We start from the raw sequence: 17,304 nt of genomic DNA, 5'->3' as shown, positions 1-17,304 counted from the left end.
TTGCTGATGGTGTGAATAGGAAAGAGAGACTGGGAAGAGCCTCTGGGCTGTAGCTGTAGGGCTGAGGAGCCCAGGAAAGGCTTGTAATTTCATTCTATAACTGAGTGCAGAAAATAAGATCATCCACATGAGAAAGACGGCAGCAAAAGCAAGAAGAGGACTGACAGCCGGAGGTCATGGCAGCCATGTGGGAAAGCGTTATTCTCTACTGCACAGGAGAGGAACAGAGGCTCAGAATGGGGGCTATTGTGCTGGTGCTTTTGTGACCATGCTGCCTGATCCCTGCACGCACTAGGCAAGGAACTGCTCACTATGTGTGGACGCCAAGCAGGATGACGTGCTGTTGCTCTCAGAGCCCCGGCATTTGCTCATGGTACCCACCTCCTCTCCTTTGCTGAGCCGATCTACCAACATGTGCCTGCAACAAGAATGCAAGGAGGTCAAAGCGAACAGTGCCCCAAGACAGGAGGGCAAAAGGGGACTTGGAGTTATGGGGACAGACCATGGCTTTGGCAACACAATCTCAGGTGGGGCCTGACAGGCACCTTCTGTCTTTCCCAAGGAGGTAGAATTGTCTTTACCTCTAACCCTGTCACAGGAGCCACCACACCCACATACACACAGAAACACTGTTCCCAAGGCATTGTGCCCACCCAACAACCTAACATTCCCCGAAGGCTTACCCAAAGAGGAACCAGTCATAGGCCACGGTTAGGTAGAGGATCTCAGCAGGCTTCAGGGATGTGTGGATAAGCCCATCCTGGAAGAGACCAGAGGGACATGCCAAAATTAGAAAAATGACTCCCCATGACAAAGCCCTCTCCTAGTCCCAGAAGCTGAACTGCAACCACAGACCCGGTGACAACCGGGCTGCCCAACAGTCCCCAAAATAGTGTTAAACCTAACACGTGCTCTGAACACCTGGGGTTCCTCACTCCCAATCTCTAACTTCTGGAGATAGTCCTACTGCTCCCAGAGTAGTCCCACGGCCCAGCCCATCCATACTCACAGCCCACAAGGAAAGGCGCAGGAGAGAGATGAAGAGGGGGGTCCGATCCCAGCCTGAGATACAGTGTACCAGCAGCCCGCTGTCATCTATTCAGGAGCCACGCAACAGGAAACCCAGAGGAAAAGCAAATATGGATGCATGAAAAGAGGGCATACCACCACCCTGGTCTGGTATCAGAGAGCCATACCACCCCCAGTCTCCCTCCTCCTGGTGGGCCTCCCCAAGATTCTTCTCCCACCTACTCCCAGAAAGGGGTAGGTGGAAGGCACTTGTCTCTGTGCACACCATTTCTTCTTCTTTCTGGCTACTTTCTAGAAAAGCAGTACTGTTTGGATAGTACTGCCCAAGTCATTTGTGGGGGGCTGACATGCACATCCCCACCCAGCATTTCTCAGGGGTCCCTACAGATATTTTGGAGGAAGACAATTCTTCAGTGTGCAAGGCTGTCCCAGGAACTGCAGGACATTTGGGATTCTTGGCTAACATGAACCAAATGTTAGCAGACTTCCTCCAGTTCCTACAATACCCATTTTTCCAGAAGCCCCTTTCCTCTAGTTCCTACAACACCCCCTTCTCCAGAAGCCCCCTTCCTCCAGTTCCTACAACACCCAGTTCCCCAGAGGCAGTACTGCTCCAGGTAGAAAACCATTGCCTAACTCCAGAGGTAGGCATGTGCCCTTTTGGTACTTGGTCACAGCGACTGCTTAAAGGATGGGCACTTGACCTAATCTGGGTCAATGAGCATGAGCTCTGGGAGAGGCTCTATCTCTCTTCTGGGGGAGGTCAGATGGCAGGAAACAAATCTAGAATGGTTACAAAGCTAATGAGACACTGGGTATGAGAAACGAGGAGATTCTTTGTGACATTTCTTAGGCACCTGGCTCTGCTTTGGGGCTTTCTTGGTTATGTAAGCTTAATACATTTCCACTTCTTTAAGCAAGAACAACCCCACAGAAGTCTTGACTGGTATCGATGAGTTAGTCAGTCCACCCTAGAGACCCTGAGCATGATGGACCCATCCAATCAAAACACCCAAAACAGGGGCGCCTGGGTGGCTCAGTGGGTTAAAGCCTCTGCCTTCAGCTCAGGTCATGACCCCAGGGTCCTGGGATCAAGCCCCGCATCAGGCTCTCTGCTCAGCAGGGAGCCTGCTTCCACCTCTCTCTCTGCCTGCCTCTCAGCCTACTTGTGATCTCTGTCTGTCAAATAAATAAATAAAATATTAAAAAAAAAAAAAAATTTCCAGTGACTTTAAAAAAAAAACCAAAAACAAAAAACACCCAAAACAGCTGGGCCAGAGATCAGGTTCTCTAGGGACTTTTGTATATGCCCATTAAGAAACCAGAACTGAAGGGCGCCTGGGTGGCTCAGTGGGTTGAGCTTCTGCCTTCAGCTCGGGTCATGGTCTCAGGGTCCTGGGATTGAGCCCCACATTGGGCTCTCTGCTCAGCAGGGAGCCTGCTTCCCTTCCTCTCTGTCTCTGCCTGCCTCTCTGCCTACTTGTGATCTCTGTCTGTCAAATAAAATCTTTAAAAAAAGAAAGAAAAAGAAAGAAAGAAAGAAAGAAAGAAAGAAAGAAAGAAAGAAAGAAAGAAAGAAACCAGAACTGATTTTTCTCTCATCTTCCTGAATTAGAAGAGGCAATTCTGGCCCCACGCACAACACTGATGATCAAAGGTCAGCTGACCTAGTGTAGAAACACCGTGCATAGTTCAGATGGTAATGAGCTCACAATTTTGTTTTATTAGGTTTTGAGGATGTGGAATAAAGCTGCCAATGGACAAGGGAATCCTTAAATCCTTCTCCCATAAAGCAAAAGGTAGGTGTGTGACCCCCAAGAAACATATTCACGGTATCACGACCTAGGAATACCCAGAAGGTCCAATACTTGAGGCCTTAGGCAGAGGCAGACTCACCATCGCTGTTAATTATGGAAAGCAACAGTTTCAGGTAGTTTTGTGTTTGTTGCACCAGGTCCCAACTCTGTTAAAGAACAATAAAAGGTGTCTAGGAATCAATATGTAACTCAGACTGAGAACTTAAGGTATTTAAAAAATAAAATCCAAGGGTTATTCTTGGGCAACAAGTACCCCAGCATCTTGGTCACAAGCCATAGGCCCCAAATCCCAGATAATCTGAGATTTCACTCCCACTCCAAGAGCTCCTCCCTCCTCTCTCTGTACCCTCACCCTGTGGGCCACCCTCACCCTGCATTCTAACATGATGTGATGGTGGAGCAGGAATCCATGCAGGGGCCTGGGCAACTCAGGGCCCCACACCCAGCAGCATTAGACACACATTAGCCTCATCTAAGCCCTGGGCTCCCAGCATGGCTGTCTAGGGAGTTGATAGAGGCAAAAACAGAGTCTTGAGCCCATGACCACTGGTGCCAAATGGAAAGAGCCATTCTTTTACCTGCTATCACATCACAGAAAATATCAACCTTCAACCTCCTCATCAACCATGTTTCATTCACTTTCTACTGCTATTCACTACATACTGTTTTTTTTTTTTTTTTTTAAGATTTATTTATTTTAGACAGAGAGAGAGAGAGAGAGCAGAGCATGAGTGGGAGGGGGAGAGGAAGAGAGAATCCCAAGCATGGAGCCCCATGCAGGGAGCTTGATCTCATGACCAAGATTACCACCTGAGCTGAAACCAAGAATAGGACCCTCAAACAACTGCACCACCTAGGTGCCCCTGTGTACTTGTCTTTTGATGAATAATAATTGCAATCTGACTGGCAGACAAAATCTTTTAAAACAGGAGGCCCATGAGTTGTGGGGGCGGGGAATGAAAAATAAGAAAAACTGCAAAAAAAGTATAGTATAATAGTTTGTTCTAGCCCAAACAAAAAGTCTAAACCAGATCCTCTGAAAAAGTCTACTGGAATTTGGAATTCCATGGAAGGGCCTGACCCAGTTCTGAGGCTCCTTTACCCCCATATGGGGACAGCCTCCCAACATAACTGCTTATAAGTGTCCTGGGGTTGTGTGGAGAGGCTAGCGGGTGCCAGTGAGAGAGCACTTCCTGGGGGAAGGTGAACACGGCACCTGTAATTGGAATGGTTTTCCCAGGAATTTAAAACAGGCTCATTTACCTGACCCTCCCACAGTCCCTGGAGAGTTATGACCTACTTTCAGCAGCTCTAGAGACGGCTGCTGCAGCACTGCACTAATAAAGTCATTACCCATAGTAGCATAGGGGTCTTGTCACTCATCTGGCTCAACCTGTCATACACACCATTGCCAACAAATTTCCTCTGAGCTATTCTTGCAGGTGTGGAAAAGCAGGAGGGGCGGAAGGGAGAAGGCAGGAACTGTGCAGCAGCACAAAGCCCAGGGAAAGGCTGCAGCAGCCAGGAGAAGGCAGGAAGGGACCAACAGCTGTGGCCTGCAGAGCTCCAGTAACCATGGTGGCTACTGAAAGGGGACATCAAGGACCAAGGAGAGGCAGCAGATACACTGTGCCCAGTGTTAGGGTAGGAACCACAGGCTCCCAAAATCATATAGCTAATCTGACCTGGGACAGAACCCAGCCCTGCCAGACTGTGAGACTCACATTTATAGTCACATGCTATACTGAAGGGACTTCTCTGATAGCAGAGTATGAAACTAAAGTTTGAGGGGCCTGCAGAAAGTAAGGAAGATCTGAGAAATGCACTAAAATCTAGACTCAGCACTAATTCTCTCTTTCCTAAGTGCTCCACGACCAAGTTTCTGGGGACAGAACTCAGCACCACGCCACTGCTTACGTGTCTATGCTTGGAATACTCTTCCCCGTGGTTGGCAAACTCCTACTCATCCTTCAAAGGCCCAGCCCTATTATCTTCCACTGAGACATCAGAAGCCACTGGTCAACACCTCTACTACCCAGGTGATGGTTATGCTATTGCCTTTTTTCCTAAACTGAGCCCAGTGAGGGCGGAGGCTGTTTCAGAATCTCTGCGTCTACAAGGCCTAGAGCTTCAGGACTAGAAGGCATGTGTAGGATGTTACTTCTCTGACTATTCATGGTCAGGGGCCAGCTTGAGGAGAAGCAGACACTGGAATCGCGTCTTATGGCACCGAAAGAATGAGCAGACCTCTAAGAAATTCACGCCAGTTACATGGAGGGCAGGAACACCCATACAAGTACTGCCAGAAGTGTTCCTGCACTTGTGAACATCACTGAGGGCCTGCGCCTGAGAAACAGCAGTGTCCACGACGGCCCCAGCCCCCTAATGGGGCCATAGGAGAGGGAAGACAAAGTGAACTTCTGCAGGTGTGCTGACTAAAAGGAGACCTGTGGGATCCTGTAGGATCATGTAACCAGCAAGCTGAGCCTATTAGGAACCACAGGGACCAGCAGGGAAGCTTCCTGAAGGTAGTGGCATCCATATAAGAGGGGAGGGAAAGGAGAAAAGCTTTTTCTGGCAGAGAGAACAAACAGCACATGCAAACCTGGAGGGCATTCTTCCCTAAGGGGCTGAAAGGAGGTCAGTGTGGCCAGAGAAGAGGGAAAGGACAGCTAGTCACAAGCACAAGGCTGGACTGTGTGGAGCTGAGTGGCTCACTAAGGGTCACTTGGCTGTACTCTGAGGAAAACAGGAAAGTCAGTCAGTGCAGTCTCAGGAAGGGGTGACAATGATGATCTTGTTCCTTCACTTGAGTATTCCTATCTGCCAGGGCCTGTTCAAATGCTTTACGTTCACAGTTTCCAGCTCCCCCTCAATGTGGCGCCCGTTCAGACATGAGATGCACCCAGATGACAATAGCCCAGACTAGGCTAGTGGTACAGGAGATGGAGGCAAGAAGATCTGAAGAGTTTCACCAAGGGCAGAGATTTAGAGAACTGATGGGACCTGGCAATGGATGTGGGAGGGAAAAAACTCAAGTTTTGACTTTGAGCATCCAGGTAAATGGTTGAGGGCCTGTGATGCTGTCGGTTGTGGCCAATTCCATTTCAGACAGCTTGAGTTTAAGGTGGATGAATGAAGGGACACTGGTAAGAGGTGATGTAGATGTGGATCCCCAAGAAAGGCTTGGCCCAGAATCCTGGGTCAGGTGATAGCAGTGGGCTGACAGAGTGGACAGAAGATGAGGTCACCTGGGGGAGATACGGAGGAGTAACAGGGAGTCCTGGACACTCATGCTGAAGGGGCTGGCAAGGCAGAGCAACACATACCTGGCTGAGGAAGAGGATGGTAGGAGGCCCAGTGAGACCAAGTGGCTGAGCAATGCCCTGCCTTCCTACTTTTGTGCCTAGAATTGTATTAGTGTTCACACCCTTGAGTTAACAGGCTAGCAGCCCACTTCTGAATTATCATCATTAAAACTGATCTGGCATTTCAGTTCAGAACCACTTTCATACAATGACCATACTTGAACCTTGCCACAACTCTGAAATAGGTGTTGTCAACTCTACTTTTAGAGGAAAGTGAGACCACTTGCTCAAAACCACAAAGCCTGGAGAGAAGGGCCAAGCAAGCTGGGGCCTAGATCCAGGGCCTTGAGATACTAAGCAGAACTACTCCTCATATGCACAGGACTCCTTCCTAAAGAGACATATACATCCTAAGCAGTGTCAACACATTAAACTCCTATTTGCACCTTTAGTGAAGTAGTTCATCAAGCACAGTTTATGCATCAGAAGAATAGTGCCAGAGGGGCTCCTGGGTGGCTTGGCCAAAATGAGCATCCAACTCTTCATTTCAGCTCAGGTCATGATCTCAGGGTCATGAGCTTGAACCTGTGTCATGCTCCGTGCTCAGTGGGGAGAGCCTGAGATTGTCTCTCCTCTCCCTCTTCCTCCGTCCCTCTGTCCCCTGCGTGCACATGCATGTGCTTGCGCACTCTCTAAAATAAATCAATCTTAAAAAAACACGGGGCGCCTGGGTGGCTCAGTCGTTAACCATCTCCCTTTGACTCAGGTCATGATCCCAGGGTCCTGGAATGGAGCCCCACATTGGGCTCCCTGCTCGGGGGGGAAGTCTGCTTCTCCCTCTCCCACTCCCCCTGTTTGTATTCCCTCTCTCACTGTGTCTATGTCAAATAAATAAATAAAATCTTAAAAACAAAACAAAACAAACAAACAAAAAAACAGAATGGTGCCAGAAAGAAGAGTAAGGGTGGCCAGAGGTAGGGCCCACTTGACACCTCTGCATACAACAAATTAAGAAGGAAACCTGCAAGTTCCTTTGGCCACTCAATCTGTCTAGGTACTACCTAGGACTTGAGACCAGGGGATAGGGTCCCCTAAACCATTTCTTCTCTAGGCTTCTGGGGCACAACAAAAAACTGGCTTGTTCTTCTTCCTAAGTTCCCTCTTGCAAAAATATCTGCATAGAGAACATCTAATACCACTCTAATTCATTGGAATAGTTATGCAGTTATCAACTTTGTAATCAAGGGCTGGTGTAAAAGATAAGCGCAGCCTCTGCCTTTACAGACCACTTACAGACCAGGACATAAAGCTCAAGGGGATATGGGAGCACACAGCTGCCTAATCGGTGTTCCTGGCCTCTCTGCCAGAGGGAGACCTCAAGGCTGGATGGGAACTGCCCAGACCCAGGGGCAAAAAAGGGGAGGGAAACAGATTGTTTCCTAGGTAGGCACTGGCTTGGCCTGTCTGGCTCTAGGCTCCGTGCCAGTTTCTGTGCTGAGGATGCCCAAGCCATGGTTCCCCATCCTCTGGGAGCTCAGTCTACCAGAGATGGAAAAGCAGATCTCTACATCAGTGACTAAAAATCAGTGGAAAATTCCATGACAGATATGCCCAGGGTCAATGGGAATGCAGATATAGGCATCCAACCCTCTGGAAAGAGGGGAAGGGAGGTACACTGGAGTAGTCTTCCTAGAGTGTACATCGGAGCCGAATCCTAAAGGCAGTGTGGCAGCCAGATAAGATGAGGTGAGAAGTGGCAGTCAGGCAGAAGGAACAGACATGGTGAAGGCAGTGGGGAGAGCAAGGCTACTAGTCCTGACTGAGGCAAGTGACAAGAAAACTGCTGATGGCCTTTAGGTTTCTACACTGGGCTAAACATACTTAAGACTGGGGCCCCTTCCATGGGGAGAGGGGAGAGGAGCACAACAGAAATAATTTTAAAGTTTCTATAATCAAACGAGGTCAGACAGCTCTGCACTTCCTCTGGCAGAACATGCATTTAAAAGGAAAAATGAAAAAAGTCACTAAAGCCCAGAGCTGGAAAAACAGACTCCATGAGGTCCTCTGGAAACAGAAGCTGCTGATGGATGCAAATCTTTGAGTGAGTCATGATCAGAAAGCTTTGATTTTCTGAGCCAAGAGCAAATCGGGAGAGAGCTAAATGGATAAGCAGCTCCTTCTTTCCTAGGCTGTGTGTGAGAGGTCAGAGGGCACCAGCCGGACCTTCTGGTATCTGCATGAAGGACTTCTGGGGCAGGCATCAGGGATCCCCTCCATCCCCCTCCCTTATCCTGACCTGCTCCAGTTAGGCCCCTTACCTGATATTGGCTCCAGTCAATGTTCAGAGAGGAAGTCAGGAAATCAGGGATGCTCAGTGGGGCATCGACATAGTCCTGAGGGTAGAAAGACACTTGTGAGATGCAAGAGGCCACCAGGAGAAGCCATGGTGACAGGCAGGTCATAACCCTGAAGCTGTGGCTACCAAAGGCAGGCATGACATCCCTCCACAGTGCTTGCCTTCTCTGGGCCAGAAACATATGCTGCCCTAGGAGGGACAGTTTTAAAATCAAAGGGACTAGACACTGCTTCCAAGTGGAGTTTTCCAGTGGGCCATTCTAGTGTTTGCTGCCAAAACAGACATGATGAATCTATAGTCAGCATCCAGCAGGCTCCCGTGGCCGGCTTCTGCCGACTGGGAAAGGAACAGAATGCTGGTCCCACTTTTTACGCAGATGGTAGAGCAGAGAGGAAGGATATTTCCTATCCTGTCCCTGAAAAAAAAAAAAAACCTTTGAAGAGAGGGATAAATTAAAAGGGGAGAGGAAAGCATATATGAGAACTTCAACATGTACATACAAAGACAAGAGGGAGGGAAAATAATGATACTCATCCATGGCAGAGAAGAGAAAGGAAAAGGTAGTTGTTTTCCCCAAAAAGACTGCAAGCTGTTCTCTATGCCCTCCCTTTGCAAAGAAATGTTAAGACCCAAGTTGATGATTGTTACTGCTCATACCTGCTTCCAGTTAAAAATGAGCCCTTCAGCCATGTAATCCCGATCCTTATATTCCTTGAAAAATTCACAGCCTGGAAAAGAAGGGCAGAGTTAAGACATCACCTTTGCTAGCCCAGTTTCCTGAGATGCCTCTGGGTGCTAAAGGACCGAAACAGCTACCAAGTCATAAGCTTTTCCGTACTGGGGAGCCCCATATGTGACCACAGCTGACACGGTTGTGGACCGGCACGGACAGGCAAGAGCTAGTGCTCCTTCAGTTTCCAGTTACAAGCCTTCCTGATAAGGTACTGTCAGCCTGCAGACCTCTTTGTATCTTTCTCCATCTGGGCTCAGTGGATACTGGTCACTTCTCCCTGATTTCAGGTCCTTTGTCCTACTTGTCCCTGAAGTGCCAACGGCCAACAAACAAAGCATGGTTTACAATCTGAGTGTCAACAGCCATTTTTCTCAGCCACCTCCCTAGTAACTGAGGATCATTTTCCCTCCTACCACCAACCTCACAGGCCTCTGGTGACATAGTGGAAAAGATCATAGACAGTGCCTGAAACATGACAGGTGCTCAAGAGACATGTCTATCTTCAAAAGACCTCGCTGAGAGGTGCTTTCCTGTCTCATTCTCTAGAAAAACTGTAAGAAACTCTGCCAGAGTAGGCCCTCAGGAATACAGAGAGGAACTGTGGAGAGAAAGGGTTTCAGCAACATTCTCGGCTTCAAATCTCGGCCTTTCACTTAGCTCTGTGACTGCAAGCAGGTGGTGTAACTTCCCTAAGCCTTGATTTTCTCATTTATGAAATGGTTAAAAATGAAACAATACATATAAAACACTAGCAAGCACAGGTACAGATGGCTTTCAAATGATAGCCATTAGTGTTATAAATAATGGTGGTGTTGATTGTACCATGCTGCTGCTGCTGCAGGAAGGGCCCACACGGCCAGCCCTGCTGCTTATAGTCAACTGCTTGGCTCACAGACAATGAGGCTCGCTCATCCACCATAGCACGGGGAGCATACTGGGGCTGCTGTGACCTTAAGAGTGGGAGAAGGCACTTCAACGTAGCTTCTTGAAGTTATTCTCACTTCCTCAACCAGAACCAATACAAACTTTGGAGGCCACATGCCTTTGGCCACAGGTCCAAGTCTGGTGAGGTCCCCACCCAATGGCAATAAACGGCTATTGGAATTCTGGAGAGGGGGCCACAGGCCAAAAAAATTCACATGAAACTTCCCCAGCTACTCTTGGGCCAACCTCCCCTCCTGTGTGAGGCCACCCCAGGGAAGATAGTAAAGGTTCCTTTGGAGAAGAAGGTCTGGAAATGCGGCCCAAGTCCTATATCCTGGGCTTCCATTCCACACACACTTCTGCACTCTAATCCCTCAAGGCCTCACTGCTGACTGAGAAGTCAGGAAACCATCCTCAGCTCTAACACTCCAGTCTATTCTAGGGTGCCCCTCTGGCAGAAAGAAGAAATACAAATATCAGACAGAGGCCCTGGGCTTATGAGTCCAGATTTAGAAAAGCCACCAATTATTGATCAGAGCTCCTTTGAAGGACTGTTTTTTTTTTCCCAAACTCGACCTGCTCAAATCAACACTGAAGGCTCGGGGCTGAGCTCCGGCCAGCCTGTGATGCAGAGGCAATTTCTTGGGAGAAATGGACAGACTTAAAATAGATTCACTACCCAGGGAAATGCCTGACATTCATTACCTGAACAGGCTCCTGAACCCACTGAGAGACAAGAGGGATAGGACCAAAAGCGGGGGTGAAAACAGCCACTGGCTCAAGGAAAAAACCAATCAGACTTGTGCAGCTGAGCCTTCGGCTATTTTGGTATGCTGAAGGAAGACTTCTCAGAACACTTCTCTGGGTCAAGAGCCAGTCCAAATCCAAGTTCATCGGACAGAGTTAGAACTGAGAGCATCAGAGCACCTGGCTGGCCTCACGGTCTTCAGAGGACTCAGCTGAGATGCCATGAACAGCTACAAAGCACAGCTCATGACTGGGGTTTCAGTAATGCGAACTGTTTCTTTTCCTTGAGAAGAAGTAATCCAGACTTGTAAAGAAATTCAAGAACATAAGCATAGCAGGTTAAAAGTGCTTCTCCCATCCCCTTACCTGGATGTGTGATGGCATCTCCCCCACCTCTGGCTTTATGGTTTCTACTGATTTGGATCCTAGTGATTTCCCTCCCACTAACACACACACACACAACTATCAGATGTAGTACATAGAAACCTTGGGAAGAACAGGGAAAAAAATTCACAGGTTGTAGCATCTTACCATTTTGGCTATTTCCTGCTGGCCCTTTTGTGAAAGCATTTTTTCCCTTACATTGTTGACATTGACATTGTACTATACAATTCTGTGTCCTGCTTCACATCTTAAGCATCTTTCTATATCAAAAAGTCTAAGCATTTTTCTACAACTGTGTAATCACCATTCTGACTAATGAGAATGCTTCTTCTCATGTTCTGCTAGTATGAACAGACATCATGATGAACATCTTCAGCCCCACATTGGCTGCATCACGGGGTCAACAGGTGTTAAGATTTGGGGAGTCTTCTGGCAAGTTGCCACACTACAGCAGAAAGGATACGGTGCTACAGTTCTGGAGCAGTGGTATGCAAACTTCCAGCAAAACTATTTTTTCTAAACCAAGCTCTACTTAAAACCTAAATATAAACAAAGAAAGCGATGCATGGTTCCTCACACAGCACTGACTCTTCTTGTTCATCAGAGTACTTCGGCGTGCAGACCCCCAAAACATCTCCTGGGAGTTGGGAGCTGGGTCTGAAAATCAGTTTTAGAGCTATCTAACTGCTCCAGCACAGACACTCTGCGGGTAGGAGAGGGGCCAGGGGCGTCGGAGGGAGGGACACTTCTGTCACAATGTGGCTCTGAGACTGTCAAGCCCACAGCAGCATCATCATGGTTTGCCTCTGCCCCAGCAGCTTTCAGGAAAGAGGAACTTCCCTGAGCCTTTCCTCCCTGTGTACACATCATTTAGCCTAGTGTTTACTGAGCATGGGTTAGGGATAAATCTGGGACTTTTCCTTGAAATAAGCACCATTATCTTCATTTTCATGGAGGATGAAGCCAGTGCGAGATGGGGTTGAGGTGCTTGTTCAAAGACACACAGAACTATAAGGCTGAGACTCGTGCCCTGCTCTATATGGCACTAACCACTAAGCTGGCAGAGAAGAGTGAAGAGAGACTCCAGGAGAGGCCACGACGGTAAGAGTGCCGGGCTATCAAAGGTCATGGTTTGAATACCACCAGTTCACAATGGGGAGGATACCCTCTCCTGCCAGGCACTGATAAACCTGTAGTTCTAATGAGAAGACCCAGCTGTACAACAACCTATTGTCACTGGCCAGCTTTTGCTATTAGCTCTGTGGCCCCAATATAAGAGGACAAGGTCCAGCACAGGATGGAAGCCAGCTGCTGATGCTGAGAAGCAGGAGAGAGATGTCAAGGAGAGAGAGAACACTTCCTGCTGTCTGTTGACAAAGTCTTGTGCTGACATTAGGGCTCTTCTGGCCTCCCTTGCTGAACAAGCAGGTATTGTCAGAAAGCTTCAATGTTACCAACTGGACTAATGTACTATCCAGTACATTCAGTACTGCCCTGGCCACAGGTCTCACACATATCAGGGCACCAGAGACAAATGCAGCTAGCTCTGTGTACACCAAAGTGTTTACAACATGGTGAGGTCACCAACGGCGTACAACTGGGGACACGGCAATTATGTTCTTCATCACCTAGGGCCTCACTTAGGGCAATTTCCATAAATAACTTGATCACCCCAAGACAGACATTCAAAGGCTCACAACCACAAAGGCCAGCGCAACATCATTAGTTGCTGACACAGAGTAGCCAGTAATGTTTTATGCTAAAACAGTATTTTACCTGCACAGAGTACTTTCACAAACATGATCCCATCTAAGCTTCACAACAAAACCTTGAGTTTAAGCCTTTCCAAGTTCCAAATGACACCTGAGAAAAGCTGAGGCTTGGAGAGGTGAAGTAACTTGCTCAGGGTTATAGTAGTAGTAGTACCTGAGCCAGGAGTTAATCCCTGGACCCCAAATAGAAAGTGCCTTCCAGGACAGTGTCCTACCCTAAGTGTGAAAGCTTAAAACTGAGAGCCATGGTGTCCTATGCTGATCAGCATAAGATCCTCTATGGGGGGTGGCGCTGGGGGAGAGGGCAGATGGTGGCACAGCGTGGTGCCGGGGTCTCAGTCGGTTAAGTGTCTGACTCCTGGTCTCAGCTCGGGTCTGGATCTCAGGGTCATGAGATTGAGACCCATGTTGGACTCAGTGCTCAGCAAGGAGTCTGCTTAGTTTCCCTCTCTCTCCCTCTCTCTCTCTCTCAAAGAAATAAATCTTTAAAACAAGACAACACAAAACATAAGATCCCCAGGAAAGCTCTAGGATACCTATGTACCTAAGTATAGATGGCCTCTTGAGAGCCCCCAGTCCTAGGAAACCTGTCACTAGACTAGACCCTGAAAAAAGCTCCCTACCTGGATATGGGATGGAGAGGAGAGTGAAGTCGGCATAGCGCTGGGCTTTGTCCACCTTCTCGGAGGAGGTTACACTACAAGACAGGACACAATGTGTTATGGCATCACAACACATATGCACCATTCCCCAATGAGTATTACAACAACGTAAAATGAACCTCTTGCTAAAGAAACTAGTCTTCAGAACTAGGAATGATTCCCTTCAGCAGTGCTAACTTTGAACAATTAAGAAATGTAACTTCTCGGGGGTGCCTGGGTGGCTCAGTGGGTTACGCCTCTGCCTCCGGCTCAGGTCATGATCTCAGGGTCCTGGGATCAAGCCCCACATCGGGCTCTCTGCTCCACAGGGAGCCTGCTTTCTCCTCTCTCTCTCTGCCTGCCTCTCTGCCTACTTGTGATCTCTGTCAAGTGAATAAATAAAATCTTAAAAAAAGAAAATAAATGTAACCTCTCTGCCCCCTATTCTAACTTATCAAGCAAGAGAGGTTACCCTTCAATTCTGCAGCACCCATAACAACCTTCCTGCTAAGTCCCACAAATGAAGGCAGCACAACCACCCCAACCCAGAGGGTAGAATGACACGACAGCAAGTAACTGAGACACTGTCCAAAGGGGGCTTCAGGGGGACTGTCGCCTCTACTGTCTTCTCCAATATTCACTGAGGACACTCCTAAACAGGATGGACAAATGGCATCTGAAAGGGAAAGACTTACGACATTCTGATAGATGAAGGCAAGGAGAGAGAAGGGAATATTCAGGTATCTACACACAGCTGAGCTGTAAGGCCACAGTATGCCTTATTTTCTAAGACAATCTCAGCATAAATAAAGCCAATATTATGAAAAATTTTAAAAATTTGGGGGGGGGAACTTCTACAATCTCATCCCCTCAACCCAGCTTCCATTATTTTCAAATTTTGCCTTATCAAATATCAAGATCTGGTCCATATGTAAAGTAAAAATTGGGTATATATATACTGATTTCGGTTTTTGTTGTTCTACTTGAAGGAGACTCTAACCTACCAGACATGGTACAGAACCTGGAGCCAAGGGATGAATCTTCAAGAACATCTAAGAGGAGGAGGCAGCAGAGCACAGGTTAGAGACTCATGGCCCCTCAGTTACTTATCTCCATGACTTTGAGCAAGTTACTTAACTTCTCCGTGCTTTAGTTTCTCATTTGCAAGAGGGGCACAGTAGAACCTGCCTTGCAAGAATGTTTGAAGATACAGCTAGAAGATGTACAGAAAGCCCTCACCACGAGGCTTGGCATGTAGCAAGCCCTTGGTAACTGTTATATACCATCACTGACCTGAAGAGTGGTGAACGTATCACCTCTGCCTATTTCACAGTAGGTGGCCTATACTTACTTCATGCCAAACTTCACCTTCTTGTTCTCCACCATCAGGTCACAGATGTACTTGACGGACAGGTACCGAAGCAGCTTTATGTCATAGCCTCTGACCTTATCAAAAAGATGTGTGTCGGAACTTCTGAAACAAAGAGCCGAAGGGAGAAGCTATACTGCACATTCATTCAGAGAAGTTTGAGGGGTAGGGAACGTGTTCAAGGAAGTATAGATGTCATTGGCAAGAACTTCTGTTTCCCTTCTCTGTAAGGTGGGGGGGAGGGCCGAGACAGGACAGCTGGCTTCAGGGAAGGTGACTTTCTAGAGATTACCCTGCTCTCTGGGACATATTTCAAAGAGGAGCAATTTGCAGCCGGGAACTGGGAAAGAGCTTTTTGGCACTGCTTGACATTAAGCCCGAAGACTAGATAATCTGAGTTCTAAAAAGCAGCAAGCTGGTGGCTGATAGAGTCTCTGAGCTTCCATTAGAGTTTATCTCCCTCCACCCCACCTTTTTCCCACTTCTGACCATTTTTAGCCACATGATTTGCTCATAATGTAACAGAGTGAAATGCTTGTTTGGAGATGGACTTTTTAGAGCTATTTTAGCAACTGATCATGAAATACTAGCAAGTGAATTCCCTCTACTTAGCAGGTCTAAGAAGAAAGGAGATAAAATTTTTCCAAATCCCCCCAGGCTGTCTAGTCATACAGATAAAGGCAAAAGCAGAACGAATACACAGTCACCATTAATTTTTCAATGCCCACTGCTTTGCTGTCCACAGCAGTCTCCTCGCCAAGAACAGTGCATGCTATGGAACACGGCCTGGCTGAGGCAGAGGTTGTCTGATCTCAGGGGAAGAGCCAAACATTCTTGAGCACAAGCCAGGGCTGCAGCTCTCGGAACTAACAGACAGAACTGGGCATAGTGAGATGCCTTTTCATGCACCAAACCAAGATTTTGGGCAACTGATCTTACTAGGGTGCTTGTGTAAATTCCAGAGATGCCTGACACCAGTTAAAGACTTTCCACCGCACAGACCATCCAAAGGAGCTTTTCCAAAATATCCTAGGGGGTCATTTTCTAAAAACGTTTGGAAAGGAGGTAGAAGAGTGTGAACCAACCCATTTCCTCCCTTTAAGGGGCCTAAAATACTTCTCTGTATCAAGTTCTATTATGGCATCAATGACAACTTGATGAATTGTATAACATCTATAGTCTCTGGGTCTCCCCATGGGGACTACAGCCCTTGCCTTGTGCCTTGGTACCAGGTGTGCTGTGTGACACCCAGCAGGCTGGCTGCCAGCATCCTGGTCACACCCTGTAACCAACAGGGCTTGAACACACAAACAGACGTCCGAGCCCTGTCTCAGACCTGCTGACCCTGGGGCTGGGAGATTGCCCAGGAGGGAGAGAGATTGCTTAGCCAGCCATTAAAATCAGCTCTGGTGAGAAGTTATGGGATGGACCTTAATGACCCTATTTCCGGGACATGGAGTTAGCAGTGGAAGGAAAGGAGCCAAAGCACTCACCTGGACCACTGACGAACATAGTATGAAAATGCCCAACACTGGTCAGATACCCTACCCCCATACAAGCCCAGATCCATAACAATCTGGCACTGACCGAAGAGCGCAGTCCTCCTCGGTGATGTCCTCTGAATCTGCCCAGGCATCATCTGCACCCCCTGCCAGAGAAACCTGTCAGCACCAAGGCTGTTGCACAGGGCTCCACCCCCAGGGCTTCCTGACCAGGCTCCTCCCACCCCACTCTGACACCACCCCCAAGGGCAGCCCTCCTCTCTTTGGTATCAGATGTCCCGGGTGCCTGGCAGTCTTCTTTACCCCAGCATCTCCTTGAGTGAAGAGACGGTCCCGGCCTCCCCCCAGATTGCTCATACTCTCTACCTATGCCACGGCAGCGTGGGCGGCGATTCTCTGTATCTGGGCTCTTGTTCTTAGTCAGAGGAGGTAGCTCAATATTCACCTGAGAAAATATAGTTGTAGCCAGTGCGTCCATACAGCTCCCCCCATCCAGCCAGGGTAGCCGACCTGCAAATGTGCTGGGAGAAAAACAGCATTTTCAGATGCTTTTCTGCGTTTTTTTGTGTTCTTGTTTTTCCCAGCTTTATTGAGATATAACTGACATACAAATGTCTAAGTTTAAGGTTTACAAAATGCTGATTTGATACACTTATAGATTGTAAAATCATTACCACCATTGCGTTAGCTAACAGCTCTATCATGTCACACAATTTCCTTTT

The 17,304-nt window shown here is 47.9% G+C and overlaps 1 protein-coding gene across 6 annotated transcripts in view; it reads right to left on the bottom strand.

The window, feature by feature from the left end:
* The window catches only part of MTMR14 (myotubularin related protein 14), a 47,282-nt gene that overhangs the window by 14,980 nt on the left and 14,998 nt on the right, over positions 1–17,304 (bottom strand). For 5 of the 6 annotated variants that reach the window (XM_032841611.1, XM_032841613.1, XM_032841615.1 and 2 more), the window contains exons 4-13: positions 17,028–17,103; positions 16,668–16,728; positions 15,063–15,185; positions 13,694–13,767; positions 9,168–9,238; positions 8,473–8,547; positions 2,926–2,992; positions 1,010–1,095; positions 684–760; positions 382–418 (exon numbers count right to left, since the gene is read on the bottom strand). In XM_032841611.1, coding sequence (XP_032697502.1) covers positions 382–418; positions 684–760; positions 1,010–1,095; positions 2,926–2,992; positions 8,473–8,547; positions 9,168–9,238; positions 13,694–13,767; positions 15,063–15,185; positions 16,668–16,728; positions 17,028–17,103 — 747 coding nt within the window. The remainder of the gene's footprint in view (positions 1–381; positions 419–683; positions 761–1,009; positions 1,096–2,925; positions 2,993–8,472; positions 8,548–9,167; positions 9,239–13,693; positions 13,768–15,062; positions 15,186–16,667; positions 16,729–17,027; positions 17,104–17,304) is intronic. The other variant, XM_032841612.1, reaches the window with a different exon arrangement.

Source organism: Lontra canadensis, unplaced genomic scaffold, assembly GCF_010015895.1.
Source record: "Lontra canadensis isolate GAN:19392208 unplaced genomic scaffold, GSC_riverotter_1.0 scaffold124, whole genome shotgun sequence".
In the NCBI taxonomy this organism is placed as follows: domain Eukaryota; kingdom Metazoa; phylum Chordata; class Mammalia; order Carnivora; family Mustelidae; genus Lontra; species Lontra canadensis.
This window is presented reverse-complemented; position numbering and strand designations above follow the sequence as displayed.